At 39.7% G+C, this 20,426-nt stretch overlaps 1 protein-coding gene and 1 non-coding gene across 2 annotated transcripts in view; one reads left to right on the top strand and one right to left on the bottom strand.

The window, feature by feature from the left end:
• The window catches only part of CCDC150 (coiled-coil domain containing 150), a 77,680-nt gene that overhangs the window by 296 nt on the left and 56,958 nt on the right, over positions 1–20,426 (bottom strand). Inside the window, 10 exon segments of the mRNA XM_021703078.1 lie at positions 107–226; positions 2,513–2,599; positions 3,282–3,443; positions 3,534–3,602; positions 4,049–4,243; positions 13,050–13,176; positions 14,149–14,318; positions 15,132–15,225; positions 17,038–17,207; positions 17,863–17,991. Of these exon segments, the coding sequence (XP_021558753.1) occupies positions 107–226; positions 2,513–2,599; positions 3,282–3,443; positions 3,534–3,602; positions 4,049–4,243; positions 13,050–13,176; positions 14,149–14,318; positions 15,132–15,225; positions 17,038–17,207; positions 17,863–17,991 (1,323 nt within the window).
• On the top strand, positions 7,109–7,179 carry LOC123324483. The gene has a single exon (XR_006539846.1). It is a non-coding gene; the product is annotated as a small nucleolar RNA SNORD56 (small nucleolar RNA).

The raw sequence follows: 20,426 nt of genomic DNA, 5'->3' as shown, positions 1-20,426 counted from the left end.
AAGATTAGTGGGGAGAGGAGCTGGATGAAGAGAGAACTTCTGCAATGAGAAAATGAGAAGGAACAAATCCAAAATTGCTGAAGACAGCCATGTCTAAATACCCTACCTCTTCCAGCCACCTATCTTCTCGGGGGAGCCTCTGCAACCGGTTTTTGGTCAGCTCAAGTTGGAGGCCATCAAACCTGCACTTAAACCAGCGATGAGCTTCTTCCAGGTTAGCTGTTATCTGGACATATAAGTATTATCAGTAAAAATCACAACAAAGAAAGTTATAAGTGTTTTGTGTATGAGTTGCAGAGACTTTTTGACCCAGATGTTAAAAGACCCAAATTCTGAGTGCAAGGTCCTTGCAACATATTTGCGTAACACAACTCCTACAGATGGGAGTGATTTCTGAATGCAGAGCTGAATGCATGCAAGCCTGCTGCTTTCATGCATTTATTAATATTTCCTGGATGTGAATGGAAGTGAGAGGACCCAGGAGGAAAATAAGAATGAAAAGGACGAGATGGCACTGCTAACAAATATGGTAGTTCAAACCATAGTTTGAATTTTTGAGTTCTGTTCTCTAAGACTAAATAGTTCCTCAAAGTCCCTACACTAGATCTTTCTTTTGGGCTTTATGAAAGTAATTGAATTAGTAAAAGACTGGATTAGCTTAGTGTAAATTGCATTCTCTTTATTTCCTTTATCCTCAAAATATTGTATACTTTAGCTCCTAAGCACAAACTTCTAAATTACCTTTGTTAGACTTAAACGGTCCTTCTAGTAGTCTCCCTTTGAAGATGATCTGGAATCATTTGACAAATATTTACGGAGTGCCTATATGTGCCTGGCACTTTTGTATGTATTTGGGATACTTCAGTATTTTAAGGTAAAGCTGACATGCTTTTAGGTTATATAAAGGTTGCTTCAAAACAGCTCCAAAACATATCCTCTAGAGTAAAAAGTAAAATGACGGGGGGCGCCTGGGTGGCTCAGTCGTTAAGCGCCTGCCTTCGGCTCAGGTCATGATCCCAGGGTCCTGGGATCGAGCCCCGCATCGGGCTCCCTGCTCAGCGGGAGTCTGCTTCTCCCTCTGCCTCTACCCCCCGCTTGTGTTCCCTCTCTCGCTGTCTCTCTGTCAAATAAATAAATAAAATCTTTAAAAAAAAAAAAAAAAAAAAAAGTAAAATGACGGTTTTCCCCATGTGATTATTTGTTTCATGGACAGCATTTTTGTTTTTTGATTCTGAAGTCAGGTATTTCTCTTGCCTGGGAGAAGGCAAGTTCCATGAAAGCAGGGGCGTCCTCGGGCTTGGTTCATCCAGCGTCCCATCACCCAGCCCAGCGCCCACCATAGGATAGGTCCACAGTCAGTATGTGCGACTAAGGATTTGTCCCAGATTAGCCAGGTCCTTGTGTGGGTACAAAATAGTGAGGTAAGAAAATAAAGCTCCCCTTGGCATTTAACCTTTAGAAAGCTACAAAGCTCATGCACTTTCCAGGGCTGTTTGTATATCCTAATGCCAGCGATACTCTCACACCCCCTCCCCCAAACCCAACCCCACCTTTCTCAGGCATTCTTTACCAGGGGTGGAGGGAAAGATGCCTGAAATGGCCCTGTACATCATGTCTCCTCTTGGACGGTGAATGAGAAGGGAGGTACTACTTACTGAGACGTACTCTGAGTCATCTAACAGCATAACGGCTTAGTAAGTCTTACTATCCCGGCTTTTTGGGATGTGGTAACTGATGAGTTAATGTAAATGTAACATCCTCAAGGGCACAGAAAGTGTCACAGCTGGTGTTCAAACTCATGCGTGTCAGAGTCCATATTCCTTTTAATATACCATTCTGATAGTCCTATTGTCCTGTCATTTAATGGCTATAAAAAGGACAAATCATGACCAACCAATGACATCATCACTATGATAGCTTAAGAATCTCTTTTCTTATCTGGAAAATGAGGAGTGGTTGTGTCAGACAATGATTTCAAAGATCCTTTCCAGCTCTAAAAAATGTATGATTTTAAATACCTTCAAAAAGGCCAATTTAAGATTAGAGAAAGCAAATTCCCAAATTAAAAGGGCCTATGAGGTGTGCCTGGCTGCCTCAGTCAGAAGAGCAAGCAGCTCTTAATCTCAGGGATGTGAGTTTGAGCCCCCATGTTGGGTGGAGAGATTACTTCAGAAAAATAAAACTTAAAAAAAAAAAAGAGGGCCTACTTTACATTTCTAGTTATTGACTGAACAAAGAGCTTCCATTTTTATTAGTGATGTCAAGCAGTAATGCATTAAAATTTACACACATGCTGGTCTTCCTTCTTATATTTAGGGGTAGAGACTTGGACTTAGTTTAGTCAGTATTTCAACATTCTTTTATTAGGACACAGAATCTCAATCTAAAAATTATTCTTCATAGTAGATATTAGGCTTAGTTAAGTTATTGGTTCTTGCCTGTTACACTCCTGACAACTATGTTAATGAAGGATTTTACCTTGAATGTCTAAGTCTTTATGTCTGTGGCTTACCTGTTCTGATTCCACACTGGCTTCTTTCAGTTTATGCTCTGTTGCCTCTTTACATTTCTTTAGGTGTCTGATAGTTTCTTCCAATTCCTGAAAATGTGATACAAAGATTTTTACAAATTCCCAATATACCATATGGAACAGGAAGCTTCCATATTGTAATAAACGGGCAGCCAAATTATGAAAGTATGATGGGGTTATACTTTTTAACTTCATGTGCTACCAAAATATAAGATAAAAACTGTTACTCTCATAGTATACATAATGCATATGATCACAGATTTTGATTTTATGTATTCTCCTGAGGAGGAAGAAGAGATTGACATCTCTTTCCAGAACTGAAGGAATACTTTTTCACAGGAGACACCGTCTGCTAGAAGGCAAGAGCTTGATGATCCCTTGAAGTCCCTGTATTCAGTGATAGAATGTTGTGCTTTTCAGAAGGCTGGGTAGAGCTGCAAGTCCTATCACAGCAGCAGGGATAGCTGAGCTTCAGGGAAGGACCAAAGGCTATAAAGTTCCTGAAAGACTAGGAAATTCAGTTCCAAAGTCTTAGGAACCAGTATTTTGCATATGTGAGCTTCAGTTGTTAAGAATGAGTACTTTATAAATCGAAAATTGAGGACATGTGCCATATTCTCAGCTATAGGCTTCTTCCTCTTGCAGGCTTATGTTTCTTCTTTAGAATCTAGAAAATCTAGGTGCTCTGATGCTGGGTTTCAGTACATGTCACTTGCTGCTCATCTCAGAGGAGTCTGAGGAAGCCTCTCACCTGGCACCGGCTCTCCAGTTCCTGCCTTATTTTCCGCTCTGCCTCGAGTCGCAGCTCTTGCTGTTTATTCCATGCTGACGTCTCATATTGGCTCTTGGCCAACAGCTGCATCTCCTTCTGTAGGTTAGTCATTTCAGATACGAACTTCTGGATACTCAGTGACTGGTGGGGCACAAAGAGGGAAGCAGTTGGTGAATCTGAGTCTGAGATTTTATGTGAATGGTAAACATGCAGTTTGTGAAAATCACCTACCTGTTCATAATTTTTTTTCTGATATTGATCCTTAATTAGCTCCATTTGCCTCAATTCTGTTTCTATTTGCTGAAAGTAAATGTGGAAATAACATAGAAAGATGATCAGTGGAAAAACTGGCTTGCTCTTTTTGCCTATAGGATGACAGAAAGAATCCCATATGAGACCCACAGTTAGCAGCTCCTCCTGGGTCCTCCTTCCCGTCTGGCCCACTACCCTAAAAGAGCAAAGCTGTATGCAACCACTGGGGAAGAGGCAGTTGGGGGGGCCAGAAGGTGACATGGCAGCTAATGAGAAACCACACATTTACACAGCAGTATCTCTGCTGGAAAAAGAGATAGTAACCCCCCCAGGCTCCCTGGCAATCTGCCCATACCCCAGGTGTAGCTCTAATTCCCAGAGAACACAGCTGCTGTTAGAGAACTCTGGAACCATCTTTACCGGACCCCACCACCTGCCTGGATCCTCATCAGATACTAAAGAAGTGAGGGGAGACTTAGCATTTCTCATACAACCTTCATCCTCTCTACATTCTGAGTATTATTCGCCTTGGTCGACAAGTGGAGCTTAATTTGGGCCTTTTGATTCTTTATTTTCTCCTTGCTACTGTTCAGGATCTTCTCTAGCTCTGTCAGTTTCTGCCGCAGCTCTCGGTTGGTCCGGGTTACCTCCACTGATCGGAAGTTGGCTTCATCAAGGGCTTTCTTCAGCTGTGGAACACAAAGGGAAAATTTGATCATTTTAAGCTTCCATTCTGGAAAAGAAGCTTATGATTAGGCCTGTCCCCGTATTTAGTTCTCTTTGGACCTTTCTTTTAAAGAGGAGGGTAAGTGAGGCAATAATAATGATGTCTCATTAAGAACTGTGGAGCAAAATTCTAAGTAGTTTTCATCCTTTTGTTTTAATTTTTAACACTAAACACAATCTTTCCTAGAACAGATAAACAATATATATTCATCATTTGCTTTTATTTTTATTTTTTTTTATTCTTATGTTAATCCCCATACATTACATCATTAGTTTTAGATGAAGTGTTCCATGATTCATTGTTTGTGCATAACACCCAGTGCTCCATGCAGAACGTGCCCTCCTCAGTACCCACCACCAGGCTAACCCATCCTCCCACCCCCCTCCCCTCTAGAACCCTGTTTGTTTTTCAGAGTCCATCGTCTCTCATGGTTCGTCTACCCCTCCGATTTCCCCCGCTTCATTCTTCCCCTCCCGCTACCTTCTTCTTCTTTTTTTTTTTTCTTAACATATATTGCATTATTTGTTTCAGAGGTACAGATCTGAGATTCAACAGTCTTGCAAAATTCACAGCGCTTACCAGAGCACATACCCTCCCCAGTGTCTATCACCCAGTCACCCCATCCTTCCCACCCCACCCCCCACTCCAGCAACCCTCAGTTTGTTTCCTGAGATTAAGAATTCCTCATATCAGTGAGGTCATATGATACATGTCTTTCTCTGTTTGACTTATTTCACTCAACATAATACCCTCCAGTTCCATCCACGTCGTTGCAAATGGCAAGATCTCATTCCTTTTGATGGCTGCATAATATTCCATTGTATATATATACCACATCTTCTTTATCCATTCATCTGTTGATGGACATCTTGGCTCTTTCCACAGTTTGGCTATTGTGGACATTGCTGCTATAAACATCGGGGTGCACGTACCCCTTCGGATCCCTACTTTTGTATCTTTGGGGTAAATACCCAGTAGTGCAATTGCTGGATCATATGGTAGCTCTATTTTCAACTTTTTGAGGAACCTCCATACAGTTTCATCATTTGCTTTTAAAGAGCATGACTTTGGAGTCCAACCTAAGTTCAACTCTCAGCTGTAGCACTTATTAGCCAAGTATGCAAATGACCTATCTCCTAGGATTCCTAGTTAAGTAAGATAAAGTAGAGAAAGAAGGGAGAGCCTGGCACATATGCTCAGCTTTAAGCTTTTCTCTTCCTTTCTGTTGCTTGTGACTTCATGTCTGGAGAACTGAAAATTATAAGGCTAATTTATATAAATACTTGCCCGTTACTACCATTGTATAGATTTTTATAATACTGCTTTCAGTTTTTAAAGATTTTAATAAACTTGTCTGGCAGAAAAATGGCATAGAGATTACTCTTAAAAACAAGACGATAGCCCCAAATGGAATCCTGTATGCTAAGCCCCACGTCACCAAACTGAAACTGAATTAGTTCTGGCTTTCCCAGAAATGAACTCTTAAACGAGTCCTTCAGGAATTGCCTGATCAACACGAGTTGGGTAATCTGCCTGACCCTGCCATCCCCTACAGGAAAGAAACTCTGCAATAAGCAACTCAAGTCATTGGCTCGTATGACTTGTTCCTGCTCCCTTCTGCCTCTAAAAGCTTTCATTTTGTACAGCTCCTTGGAGCTCTCTGCTAGATTGCATAATGCCCAATTTGAATCAATTTTTGTTCAAATAAACTCTTAAAAGATAAACTGAGGCATATTAAATATTTAACAGTTCTGGTGTCAGAAGAGAAAAAGGAAGGAGAGCAATGATCCCTGGGAGCAACAAGCAACCAGGCGTAGGCACCCACTGAGCTCCCTGCTTCCTTGAAGCCTCTGGAGGTCACAGTAAGTACCTATTGGATCCTCACTCTGCAGCTTTGTGTTAGCAGCTGTCAGACTTTGAGCCTTTGTTTTTCTGAACTAGGTCCAGAAACTGACTGGAGTTAGATTGGTTCTGACCCTAAAATCGAATTGGGTCCAGAGTTGGAGTGGGTCCAGTGTGAGGCCTCAGGTGAATAAAACTTTAAGGCTGAACAGACAGATAATTTGGAAGTACAGTGGCTACCATGGAGAACTTTTAACCTAAATAAGCTTATCCATGTACGACGTACTCTAGAGAAGCAAAGCCAAGCACTTATAATGGGTAGAAGGAAAATTATTATTTTTCATCCTCTCTTGTTTCTGGTGACTAGAATGAGACCCGCTGGAATTCCCCACTTGCCCACAGCCTACAGACAGGATCTGGAAAACTAGCAGAAGCTAGCAATGGGTGACAAGTCTTACCAAAGTCAGCTCTCTCAGATGTCTGTGGTGTCTGGTTGAGAGAGGAAGGTAAAATTTCACATCCCTTCCAAATTCAGACTGACAGGGAAAAGATAGGTGTAAGAATTAGATCTTTGAATTGTGTCTTGTGAATCTGCTTTCGGGTACCCATTGGTAGTTGATCCTTTGTCTCCGAGGGACAACTACTGCCTTCTTGTTTATCTGGTTTTGTGTCCTGAGAACTTGGCTAGGCAACCATCAGGTTAGAGGCTCTAAAATTATGGTTGGCTAGTAACCTGACTGATGCCAGCCAGGACAATTCTTTTGGTTATCTTTGGGGGTGGCTCTGGATCTTGGGTGGGGATTATCTTTTGTGTCCTCTCTGGGGACCCCTCTTGCATCCATGGGGTTGTTCAGTAATGCTAGGAATATTTACTGTTTGTCATGGCTAAAACCTGGCAAGATATCTGAAAGGATTTCAAGTAGCTCTATGGTCAGAAGATGGCCATATTCAGAGCCTGACAGACTTAAAAGTTCCTTTCTTCCCCCTGCCATGATGGCAGTATTTTTTGTCAACAGCAGTTCACCTAGTGAGTGCTGATACTTTGGGTCTGAGTGAAGCTGAGGAAAAAAGGCCTTCTCCCCTCAGCTAAAATGAAACTATGTACCTAGAGAGAAAGAGAAACATTCTCAAGTCTCTATGGGAGCATTTACTAAAATATTCCAAAGACACACAACTCTAAATCTGCAACATAGGAATCTTTTGGATACAAAGAAGCAAATCGAAGATAATGTAGTTGGCTGGGTGGGTCAGTCTGTATATTATTAAAGGTTGTAACCCAATTCTTTGATAAATTAAAAACTGTACTTGTCTTATAAATCAAGTGTACAAGAACATAAATTCAGGCCTAGACTAATTGAAATTTTTTACCAATCCCCAAAACTCCCCTAATTCATCTAAGGCTTGCAGATATTGTAAAAGATCTGGATTTAGGGAACAAAATCCTCCTTGGTGCAACTTATATTCTTTTTCTGTGACTTTTGAAATGTAAGTATTCTACTTGGTCTTTTCCAAGAATGAAGACAATTCTTCCAGGAGGAAAAAAAAAAAAAAAAGGATATTTTGAAAAGTAGGCCCATGAAAAATCTTAAAATTCTCCTTCACAAATAGGAGTTAAAAGGTTGAGCCTGAACACGTAACCTTAATTTTATTCCATTTGCCAAAAACAGAATTTGGATCCAACTGTTCTTTTATAAACTAGTGAGTTTTGCATTATTGTACCTGTCTCAAAACTAAAGTTGTAAAATGAAACTTGTAAGATCTGTTTGTGTCTGTATGTTTGTCTTTGTATGCATGTTAGAGACTTTTTTCTTACCTTTGAAATGAATTTATCAAGAGCTCTATTTAATTGGTTTAAAGATAAGTATTTATACATATCAAGTTCACAAGATCTAGGATAATCGTCAACAAATAAAACAACAAACTTAAGCTACCTTTTACTTAAAATATCCATGTCTTCAGAATTATCAGCATTAGCTGTAATACTTCTGTTTTACCACATTTACTAAAAGTCAGATAGGCTCATCTATCTCTGTTACAGAATTTGTCAGCAAGAAATTTGAGATCATGGTAAGCTGTTTAATGTCTCATGAAATTTTCATCAGTAATCTAAACATAATTGTTAAAGAGATGTAGGATAAAATTTTCCAATTTTGGGTAAAATTACCCAATTTTTTGTTAACTAGAAACCTTGAAATCACCCTAAAATAAATTAAATGGTGGATACTCATTGAATATCTAGATCATTTCCAAATAAAATACCAAAACATTAATTACTAAACATAGGTTTATCCACTTTTGGCTTTCTTTTACAGAGAAACTAAAGATATTTGGGTTAGTAAACATTTTTTTTGGTTACATTAGAAAGTTTACTATGAGGAAGAATATTCTTCTAGAAAGTAAGAAATGTATTTATAAACTTGCCAACCCACAGAATTTTAGTGTAACACACTCCACAATTGCTTATTTCTTAGTTTTCACTAGGAATAAGGGTTCTAAGGCTTAAGGATTCTAGTCAATATGTGTAATTAAAATTACTTCAAAATAATAACTATGAGAAATAGTAAGGGAAGTAAAATGACTGCTCCAGAATGAGAAAGAGGAAAAGACACAGAAGAAAGTTTGAATGGACAAAAGAAAGAGTTGGTTTGTGGAAAAGGAGTCTTGAGAAAGGACTTTTATGTGTGGTCAAGGTGGTTGTTTTTAAAGAATGAATTTGGTGCAAAATTAGAATTTGGTTTTCTCTTCATTAGAGGGACAATTTTCTTGGACTATTGGTCTGTTCTTGATAAGAGTCTCTAAAAGGTTTTTGTTTTTTTTTTAAATCTTTTGGGTAATCTCCCTGAAAAACAAAGATTTTTACATCCTAGCAAAATAACTTACTGTGCTTCACATTGTCTTTTATTACTTAACATTGAGAAGACTGGGTTTTCTTAAGAGCTAAGTTTTGTTCACAACTATATAACTTTCTGTATTTGCCTTTAAAACTTCTATTGTCACTTTGTTTAAATAATATTTCATAATAATTTGTGATCATAGTCAAATGTTCAAATGTTTTGACAACTTCCCCAAATCAAATTCTAAATGGAGTCTTTTTTGATCTCAAAGTATTTGTGTCTCACCATTTAAAAGAGAAATGTTAAACCAATTAGGTTTATTTGGTATGCTAAATTACATGGGAAGCATTGTCAAATAGTGATGATAAGCCTTATATTTGTACAATGTGTGTTATTAATATGTGTTCTAGCAATTGTAGGAAATTCCTAAAAATCTGGTATGTTCTTTTATCAGTCATAATTCCAATTATCTTAAAATGGTGTATATCACAGATATAAGCCAATATCCTTATCAATTCTATTAGAGTGAACTCTCATCAGATCTTTAAACATGAGCATATTAAAGTCAGCTGTTGTTACACGTGGATACTTTTGCAAAAGGGAGATTCCTGGAAAGGACCCTACTAAGTACTCTTGAGCACTGACACCCCTGCCAAATTAGAAGGTATCAAACCTTTGGTGCACATTTCACAACTGAAGAAGGCTCCATCTGACATCTGGTCCTATGTAAATATGAGGTGTGGAGGCCTCAAAATCAAATTGACTGAGAAGGAGCTGACATCGGGGTAGACTGTTTCCGCCTAAGATGTCAGATCAAGAATGTTTCTTTCCATTCTTCCTTCTCTCTCTGACCATCACTTTCCTAATTCTTACACCATGAAGGTCTTTAGGATTCTTTTGCCCACCTTTTGCCTTGCTCTGGCCTGCAAAAATGATGCCATTGCAAAGGGTGTAATCCAACCTTCAAACAACTGGTGGAAATGCCATGATGTTGGTGATCCTGTAGTTCTGCCCATCACACACTTCTCCCTGATTTCCAGTGCTTCAGTTTCTCTGGACCAAACTCTCCCCCGTCTCCATTGTATCATACTCCCTACACCCAAGGGTCAATTTCTCTGCTTCTGGTTAAAAACTCTAAGCCTGGGGAATCTTGCATCCAGGTTCTGTACAAAAAAGGGACATAGGCAAAGGGAACTAGAATAAAATTGGTGTGGTCTACAGACTTAAATATTACTGGCCTCCACTGTTGTCACATTTCCAGTCCTGAGCCACAGACTGAAAACAGTACTTACCAGGAGGCATTCATGATTCAAAATTAGCTTCCTTTGGCAGATCCCTAGTGCCTTGGCTAGCAGTATGTGCAAATGGGGCTACAATCAGAAACCTCTCCTTAACTCTTAAAGGTACCGCAGAATCTACTGATAAATAGCTGCCCAACAAAAACCCCTAGACTCTCTGCCTGAACTTGTTCTGGATAATAGGATATTATCGATTATCTTTTAGCTGAGTAAGGAGGTGTTTGTGCTGGGGACAACACCACATGCTGCACTTAGACTACACTTCTGGGGAAGCTGAGACTCAGCTACATAAGATTACTGAGCAAGCTAGCTGGCTTAAGAAAGTGACTCCTTCAACAGAGTCCTTCCCTTATTAGACTCTGATTGATTTGGGTCTTGGGGACCATGGCTCCAAAGGACACTCTAGACATTGGGAATTATCCTGCTTATAATAATCATAGCAGTCTCCCTAGTGTGCTGTATTCTCTCAAAACCTTGAAATGCATGTTCATTGTTGCTAACCACCAAGTAATCTGCCTGATAAAACCCCTGCCATCCCCTAAAGGAAAGTACTTTTCTATAACCAACCTGCTTTTTTGCCTAATATATCTTGTTCCTGGCTCCTGGCTGCCTCTGAAAGCCTTTCATCTTGTACCACTCCTTGAAGCTCCTTTTTAATGCTAGATTGGATACTGCCTGATTTGAACTGAGTTTTGCTCAAATAAACTCTTAAAATGTTTAATATGCCTCAGTTTATCTTTTAACATGACTTAAATCGTTTTACAGAGCTCCTTTCCTCCTCCAGTACCCTTACATCAGTGCCGCTTGGTTTTTAGGAAGAGGTGGCAGCACACAAGGGAGAAGAATGCAGTACTTGGGACGGCTGGTAGTATTTGACATGCTGTTATTTGTACATCTTCTTTCTACGCTGGCTCACTCCTTCAGATCCTAACTCCATTCCACAGTGCTGGCCTTTTTATTTATATTCTACCATTACCTCAATCACAGCTTTGTCAAAACTGGGTAAGCCCTAACAATGATCACTTACTTTGTACTTACTATGTTCGGGCACTGTGATAATTACATATATTTTCCAACTTAAAAAAAATAAAAACAAAAACAAAAACACTGGAAAGTAGTTATGATGATTTCCATTTTATGACTGAGGAAATAGAGACTCTGAAATTATCTGCAGTTAATTAACACCCCGTTAATATGAGGCAGAGCTGGGACTCTTGAGTGGTGCACCCTGAGCCCACCCTGCTGCTAACCACCAACATCAACTCTCACTCTTCCCTTGGTCTCCCCACAAGTTCACAATCTTCAGTGATCCTTGTTAAAAGGATTTAAATTTTATAAGTATTCTGACAACTATCTCTGATTAAAGGTGCCTTTAATTTCAGTGTACCTTTGTTTCCCTTTATAAAGTTTTAATGTTTAAATAGTGTTTTGTAATTTACAAATTTTCTAAATGGTCTCTGTAAATTGCAGTCGCTAAATACACCAAATTTGGCAAAATATAGACCTACAGACCAGCCACTCCAAGCAAGTCTTGGAGTTATTTTAATTCCTCCCTCCCCTTTGTTCATGATACAACATTCAGTGTCTGTTTGATGATTTTTCTATTAAAATACTTTTTTGATTTAATTGTTCTCTATTTTCAACTTAACTATGTTGGTTGGCCCTAATCTTTGAAAGCCCAAAGTAACTGTCCTAGTTTTTTTTTTTTTTAAAGATTTATTTATTTGACAGAGAGATAGCGAGAGAAGGAACACAAGCAGGGGGAGTGGGAGAGGGAGAAGCAGGCTTCCCGCAGCGCAGGGAGCCCGATGTGGGGCTCGATCCCAGGACCCTGGGACCATGACCTGAGCCGAAGGCAGACGCTTAACTACTGAGCCACCCAGGCACCCCAACTGTCCTAGTTTTCTTGGGTCTACATGCCTCCCATTTCTCTTCATGCTTGCCTACTCCCCACTACCACCAGACTCCCCTTCCTAAAATGGTGGTTTACATCACACCACCCATTTCTTAGAAAGCCACAGAACTCCACTTTGACCTGAAAGTTCACCTCTAACCTTCTGACAGTCAAGGTCAGCTACCAGCTGGTACCATCTCAGCTACCAACTCTTTCTCAGACATTTCCCAAAATCTTTGCTCTGATCGGGAGAAAGAAATCCTATTCATTTGCTCACACATCCTGTTCATTTTTGTAACTAAGCTTTGGTCATCCCCTTACACTGGGTGTCCTGGCCCCGTCAGCTCTGCCCGGCTCAATAGTGTACTTTCGTTTCCCTTCTTCTATCACCCAACCCTTACTCTGAGTTCCTTCAGAATTGTACATAGCCTCTAGTTACTCAACAAAGGTCCTCTGCTGTTTACCCTATTTGTCTCATGTAAAGAGTGGAGATCACAATTAAGTAAGGGTCACGTAGCACACATCAGAGCACGGACATACGTGCCTCTCAAGAGAAGGTAAACGAGTAATAGGTGCTAGTGAAGCAAATTGAAGGGACAGACGATTTGATGCCTACCCAATGGGCAGCCACTTCCTTCCTCTGTCCCTCAGTTATCACTGGCCAATGGGAAAGCTCTCATCGAGACACTCCTTGGCTGGGCAGAGAACTGTCTATCAGGAGCTTTTTGTGTTTTGATTTATGAAGAGCACAGAGATGGCTTGATCACATTGGGCTTATTGATCACAGAGGGACTAGAAGGACCAAAGAACAACTGCAGCCGTGCTTGGAAATCCTGTAACTGGTTCTGCTCTTAAAAGGCACTCATCTAGAGAGACACTTCTTGTCACTCGACTCCATACCTCAGTCATTTCCCGTTGTGCTGCTTTCTTGGCCGTTTCTCTCTCAGTTTGAAACTGCTTTCTTAGAGCTTCTATGCGTTCAGCATGCATTTCCGCTTCCATTTTAGATTCCTCAGTCATTCGTTCTCTGTTTCGGGGGGAAAAAAAGAAGTCACCCTTAGAAATCATCTTCAGGAGGTAAGGAAGGCCTGGAGAGGAACATGCAACTGTCCAAAAGGTGTGATTTACAAACAAGAAGCAGATCAGGCACCAGGTGAACTTCGCTGGTCTGGAGCCCATTAACAGAAGGAGGGGAAAAAAGCATGTACCTGTAGCATTATAAGCCAAAAAGTTATTCACAATATAAAGATTTCCAACTCAAAGAGTCAAGCATACTCTTGTTTCAACCAATAAACAAGCCAGCAACAGTTTCTGGCTCATTTCTTGAGCTAGCAACATTTCACTACATTACAGAATTTGCACAGATCATAAATTGGAAAACATGCCTTTTAGTTTTATGCCTTTCACGTATCAGTATGTTCGCTAGCCGAAAGGCATAAAGATCTATGTGCACACTGCATTTCCCTTGGTTAAAAATTTTCATGAAATTTTATATCCAAATCCTATTTACCTAGATGCAGTTTACAAAAAAATGAGAGGCTTGACCTGAACTTGATGGGTTTGACCTAACTAATTTTAGGCCCCAAGGGAAAACAATGGTTTAGGATCTGCCTGGGTGGAGTCATCCCACTCCTAGAATGGGTTATTCCCACCCAGGCTGTTGCTCTTCCTTTCCCAAATCATGCTTCTTAAGGACACTTCAGCTTTTGATAGGAAAGCATTGGCAGAAACATGCAATATTCTTTAAGTTTTGGTTTAACCTTCATGTGGAGCAGCAGCTTGACACTAGATGAGGGAAGAGCTGAAAAGGAGATCCGAATGAACATACCCCAGCTAGCTAGTGTCTGCTGCTGATCAGGTATGTCTGGTTCCTTAACATGGCTCTGCTGGGAGTACCAGTTCCAAGCTGAAGACTGGCGCAAACTGGTTTATGTGATTGGGCTGAACTTTCTCTCCCAGAGGCTTTTCCCTAATTTCACTGTGACTATCCTGCCCTTACTTGAAGTTTTCCAAATTTTGTCGCTGAAGTTCATTGTTTTCCAATTTCTCTTGAACATGATCGAGCTTTGTTTGTAGATGATTATTTGTCTGGAGAGATTGTTCCAGGCTCAAAGCCAGTTTCCTGTTGTCTTCTCTAGCTACATCGAGAGCTTTCTGTAGAGGCTCCATCTGAAAGAGAGAAGGCTCTTTTTAATTCCACTATCACAGATGCAAGAAGTCTGTAACACTATATATTCACTCCTTACACTTTACCATCAAGTGCCATTGAAACAATAATTAGATGGAACCAGAACCAAAGACTGCAGCTGCCTGGGGTATATATGTGAGAACTTACTACAGACATTGCTTAGGAGATGCTCAGAAGGCAATGGGAAAAGTATGCTCCACTGATAACCAGTGAGCTTTGAAAAATTGAGCCAACCTTATTTTTATTTTTAAAATTTTAAACTAGTTAAATTCCCCTTTCTGATCCTATAACCTTCAGGGGTCACTGCCTAGATAGATAAGAATAGGCACTTGTTCCTTGTATGTCCTTTCAGAAAAAGCTTATTTATATGAAATACCCCTGGCTTTTTAATATATGTGCATATATGTAGAGATATATTCATAAGTGCATACACCCATGAGTACACACATGTAAATATGTCTCCTTATTCATAGTGGGATCACTCCAACAACTTCTGACTGAAGTTACAAATTACTCTCTGAGACTTTAACTTCTACAGTTATTTACGCACTAATAAATAAAAAGTAAACCATATAAGAAAGAGAAAATTAGGCATAACTGTGGTCCTGGTTTGCCAATAAGTGGCTCCCTGGAAGGCTCCAGCAGGCCCACTTCCCATTTGTAACCGAAACTCAGACTTGGTGAACAAAGAAATTTCCCTGATTATTTTACTCCATTTTCCTAAAAGAGCAATATCCCCCCAAAATAAAAAATATCAACATTATCATCTATAAAAAAAAAAAAGTGGCCTTTACCTCACTGTTGTGCTGGGCATCTACAACCAGCATCCTGGCCTGCCACTGGTCCACTTCTGCCTCCAGCTTCTGCACCCTCTGTTGATTTAGAGCCCTAAAAATGGAAAGTGCAGGAAGAATGATTGCAGAAAAGAACCATCTAGGAATGATACCACTGGGAGTTACAGGGCACTCTTCTTCCAAGAAGCTCAAATAGCATATGTAGTAGAGATGCTCAGAATATCTAAGACTTGGCAAGTGACAATTAGTAGCTTCAGCTTCAGGTTAAGAAATTAAGGCTCCCAGAGATTAAAAATTTGTCCCAGCTATGATTCAATTTGGCTTAATACATTAAGCTGTCAATACTTGTTAATGACTAACTTATGAGCTGGTAATTTTATACATATATACAAATCACTAGTACAAAAATATATCCCCTCTAGATGGACAGGCCTGTTGTTGACATTTTGCTTCTAAATACAACTACCTAGAATTTTATTGTGAATGGCAAGCAATTTTCAATACATCCCCTTAACTTTTTAAGTTCAGGGGTAACATATATTTGTAATATGTAAAAAATAAAGATAAGTACAATGGAGAATATAAAACGGGCATCTGTTCCCCCATAACACAGAGGGTATATGCACCATTAATATACACATTACAGTATATTTCAGAGAAATTATTAAACTCAAACCATTTGTTTATTAACCTCAAGGGGAAACTTTTATGCAACTTGAAACATTCAAAGAAGGAGTTTACTCATAAAACATGGCTAGAAGTAGTTCTCAGAATTCCTCTAAAATAATTATTAATCTTTAAATAGGACACTAATAGGGGCGCCTGGGTGGCTCAGTCGTTAAGCGTCTGCCTTCGGCTCAGGTCGTGGTCCCAGGGTCCTGGGATCGAGCCCCGCATCGGGCTCCCTGCTCCGCGGGAAGCCCACTTCTCCCTCTCCCACTCCCCCTGCTTGCGTTTCTTCTCTCACTGTCTCTCTCTCTCTGTCAAATAAATAAATAAAATCTTTAAAAATAAATAAATAAATAGGACACTAATATATAGATAATTCAAACTCAAGTAGGCACTTAGCTTTAGTTACCTAGACTAGACAACTATTATTCTGTAGACCCAAGAGCAGGTTTAAATGGTGTAGAAACAGGACAGGTAAAGCAGCAATATCGCACACGAACTTCTAGAATACAACTCCTTTACATCACTACAAAATACGGGAATTTTCAATCTTTGAAAATCATGTTCATTGCTAATTCCAGATTCTCCCTAATTTTCTAGGTCTTTATGTTTTATAATATTGCGTTTCATCGAACAGGTCTACATTTCAACATTTCTGAAATGTAAAGCTAAAATAGAGGGCTTTACGAGTGTAGCATAATAAAGGGGGTGAATGGTCATATTCATACATTTAGTGAGTAGTAAAATAGGGAGAGGGAAATATGTCAAACTTTGGGTTGGAATTGGAAGAAAAACCTGTTCAGGACTGAAGGGAGGTCTTTGGTTCCAAACAAAAATCTCCCCTTGACTAAAGACTATCCAAATAAGCATGTTGGTTTACAAAGAACACTGCGTTGCACAAAACCCCACTGGGCAGGAGGAATGGCCAGGATACAAGGGTGCGGCTGCGGGGGCAGCCAGCGTGCATCAGGCACGGCCCGGCAGGAGGTGGGGGACCCTGGGTGGAGGCTGTGGCTCCAGGCCGGGGCCTGTAGGTAAGAGCAGCTTGGGAAGTCGAGAGGCCGAGGTTAGTGCATTCACCAAAAGATCTTGCTTTCCGGTCAAGTTCCTAGGATGCTTTCCTCAAACAGGGCCTAGTTCTTTAGTTTAGAGTGACTGTTCCTTGACTGCACGCCGCTCCTTACTATAATGCAGCAGACAGCTACACGCACAAAGACAGAAAAATAATCTCCAGTACCTTTCTTTCTTGAGGCCTGCAATCTCTGAATCCCTCCGCCCAAGCTCTATTTGTACTTTTTCCAGAGCACCTTGCATCTTACTGTGAGAAGCCAGCACATTCTCCAACATAATTGTAACCTTGCAGTTGTCTTCTTTAGCCTCTGCCAGTTGTCGCTGAAAGTTTCCCACCTAAGAGAAAATGAAACAAGACAAAGATATTTGATCCTTTCTGGTTATTCTGCTGTTGCTGAGTCCCATTACTTCTAGGCAACAGTATGGAAAGCAAGCATGGGTAGAATGCTAAGAGGAACAACGGAAGCATGTTTATCTTGTTAAGATCTGAAGCTATTGTGACTTAGAGAAAAAGGAACACTAGACCCCACATCCTGTGGGGAACTGCAGTGCTTCCCCACAGTGGCCTCCCGCACAGTGTGCGTATTAACCAGAGGCAACGGCATCAACAACTTCCCGGTTCTCCATGTGCGTGTCCCAGGCTGGTCTGCTTGGTGAGCTCATGATGGGGCCAGAAGAGAACACATCTGAGAGCCATCAGAATTAGTGACGTCTTAATAACACTTAAGTAGACAGTTTTTTGTTACCAAGGTCCGATGTGTTTCAACAGAAAAAAATTAGGACATTTTCTTTTAAGATTGGGAGTTAAGTGATGTGTTTTTAAGGCAAATACTTTGCAGCTCTTCTAAAGTTATCTTTAGGAAAAATAATCCTCCTCTGATCAATCCTCATTCTTACTCAAGGGAACAAGAAATGAAGGAATAGGACTTGTAAAAGATTTCTTAAGCACCTCGTGTCAGTAACAAACTCTCACAAAGGACTGATGCCTTGCCTTCTTGTTCTCTCTGTCCTCCAAGGCCTCGAGGTCCCCTTTCAACCTCTGGCTCTCTTTCAGGGCTGCGTCCCGACACTTCATGGCTTGTGAGAGCTCCTCTTCATTCTTTTCAAGAATGGATTTCACCTTAGTAGGGAGCAAAGCACTGTAAATCAGCAATTAGAATAAGACACAGCAATTTGGAAACCAAACTTAAAATGTTTAATTAAATACGCTTATCCACTATAATAAATCCACCAGCTTTATTAGCTATTTTTCCCTTTAAAGAAAACTACAAAGCAAAAAAAAAAAAAAAAAAAAAAACCCGTTAAAAAAAAAGAAAAAAAAAAAAAAAAAAAAAAAAAAAAACTGTGTGAGTAAACATGAGCAAACCTAATAGATGTCAATCTCCAGGAAAGTACAGGCTAAGTGATAAGGGAGATAAGACTATGAAGGTCAGATGTAATGGGGGGGAAACAGATTATCATGGAATTTGAGAGTATAACAAATGCAGACTATAACAAAAGCAAAGACAAACAAATACTAAGTAGTGTCAAGAAAATAGTGTTAGAGTGCATCCTAATTAGAAGTATTAGTATTTTATATCCCTGAAATACTTTTAGTATATCTACACAATCATTTCAAATGATCACACTATTTTAAATATTTTTTTTTAAAGATTTTATTTATTTATTTGAGACAGAGAGAATGAGAGAGAAACAGCACATGAGAGGGGGGAGGGTCAGAGGGAGAAGCAGACTCCTCGCTGAGCAAGGAGCCCGATGCGGGACTCGATCCCGGGACTCCAGGATCATGACCTGAGCCGAAGGCAGTCGCCTAACCAACTGAGCCACCCAGGCGCCCTTAAATATTATTTTTTTAAAAAGTGTTGAAATAACTAGATTCATAGGATGTTGCCAAAGTAGCACAGAGTCTTATGTATTCTTCACCTTGCTTCTAATGGTGACATCTTACACTACTGTAGTTCAACATCAAAATTGGGAAACGGACTTTGGTACATTATTGTTAACTAGCAGATTAAATGGACTACAGAACTTACTCCATTTTCCCCATTTTTTTAAACCTGCATTCATCTGTGTGTGTGCATGCACAGAGCTCTATGTAATCTGATCCCATGCACGTTATTCACATGAACACCATCGCAATCAAGATACAGGACTGCCCCATCCCGCCACAAAAGAATCCACATGTGCTACTTCTTTGTACACACACTCTCCCAAACCCATCCCCTGCCCCGGGGCAAGTAATAATTTGTTCTAGACCTCCGTAGTTTTGTCATTTCAAGAATGTTGAACATTTTAATGTAATTAACTTTTGTATAGGTAATACGTTCACATTATCCTTTTTTAAACAGCATGACTGAGGTATGAATGACCTACAATAAGCTGTGTATATTTCAAGCATACAGTTCTGACATCTGTATAAACTCCTGAAACCATAATCAAGATAATAAGCATTTCTATCATCTCAAAAGTTCTCTCATGCCTCTTTGTAATCTCCCTTCTGTCTCTCCTTGTTCCCCCACCTCCACACAAGGCAACTAGTCTGTTTTCTGTCATGATAGTTTTTATTTTCTAGAATTTTTTATAGATAGAATTATATTGTATGTACTCTTTTTTGAATGGCTTTCACTCAGCATAATTATTTTGAGATTCATTCCATCTTTTTCATGTATCAATAGTTCGATCCTTTCTGTTGCTGAACAGTATTCTATTGTAGGACATACCACAATTTACTCATCCATTCACCTTCTGGACACTTGCGTTGCTTCCAGCTTTAAGCTATTACAAATAAAGCTGCTGTGAATAGTTGTATACAAGACTTTGTATAGATTTATGCTTTATCTTTGGTAGCTATGTAGGAGAGGAATGGCTGGGTTATACAGTAGTGTTTCATTTTTAAAGAAACTACCAAACTATTTTTCAAAGTGGTTGTACCATTTGACATTCCCTTCAGCAGTGTGTGTGAGTCCCAGTTGCTCTGCATCTTCACTAACATTTGGTATGATCAGTTTTTCAGTTTTATACATTCTAATAGGTGTGTGGTACTATCTCACTGTGGTTTTAATTTGCATTTCCCTAATGACTGATGTTTAACATCTTTTCAAGTACTTAGTTATTATCCATATATCTTTTTTTCATTGAGTTGTTTTCTTTTTAATAAGTTTTGATAGTTTACTACATTCTGGAGACAAGGCCTTTTATAAGATATGTGATTTGCAACTATTTTCTACCGGTCTACAGCTTATATCTCATTCTATTAATATTCCTGAAGAGCATAAGCTGTCGTATCTTTTTTCTCCCTTTATGGATCATGCTTTTGATGTCAAATCTAAGATATCTCTGAGTAATCCAAGATCACAAAGATTTCCTCCTATGTTTTCTTCTAGAAGTTTTACAGTTTTAGGTTTTACATTTAGGACTGATCCATTTTGAGCTCATCAATTTTTTTTTTAAAGATTTTATTTATTTGAGAGAGAGTGTGAGCACACAAGGAGGAACAGAGGGAAAGGGGCAAGCAGGGCTCAATCTCACGACCCTGAGATCATGACCTGAGCCAAA

This window comes from Neomonachus schauinslandi, chromosome 3, assembly GCF_002201575.2.
Source record: "Neomonachus schauinslandi chromosome 3, ASM220157v2, whole genome shotgun sequence".
NCBI classification, from domain to species: domain Eukaryota; kingdom Metazoa; phylum Chordata; class Mammalia; order Carnivora; family Phocidae; genus Neomonachus; species Neomonachus schauinslandi.
Note: the sequence above shows the minus strand (reverse complement) of the source record. Positions and strands in the feature narration are given on the sequence as shown.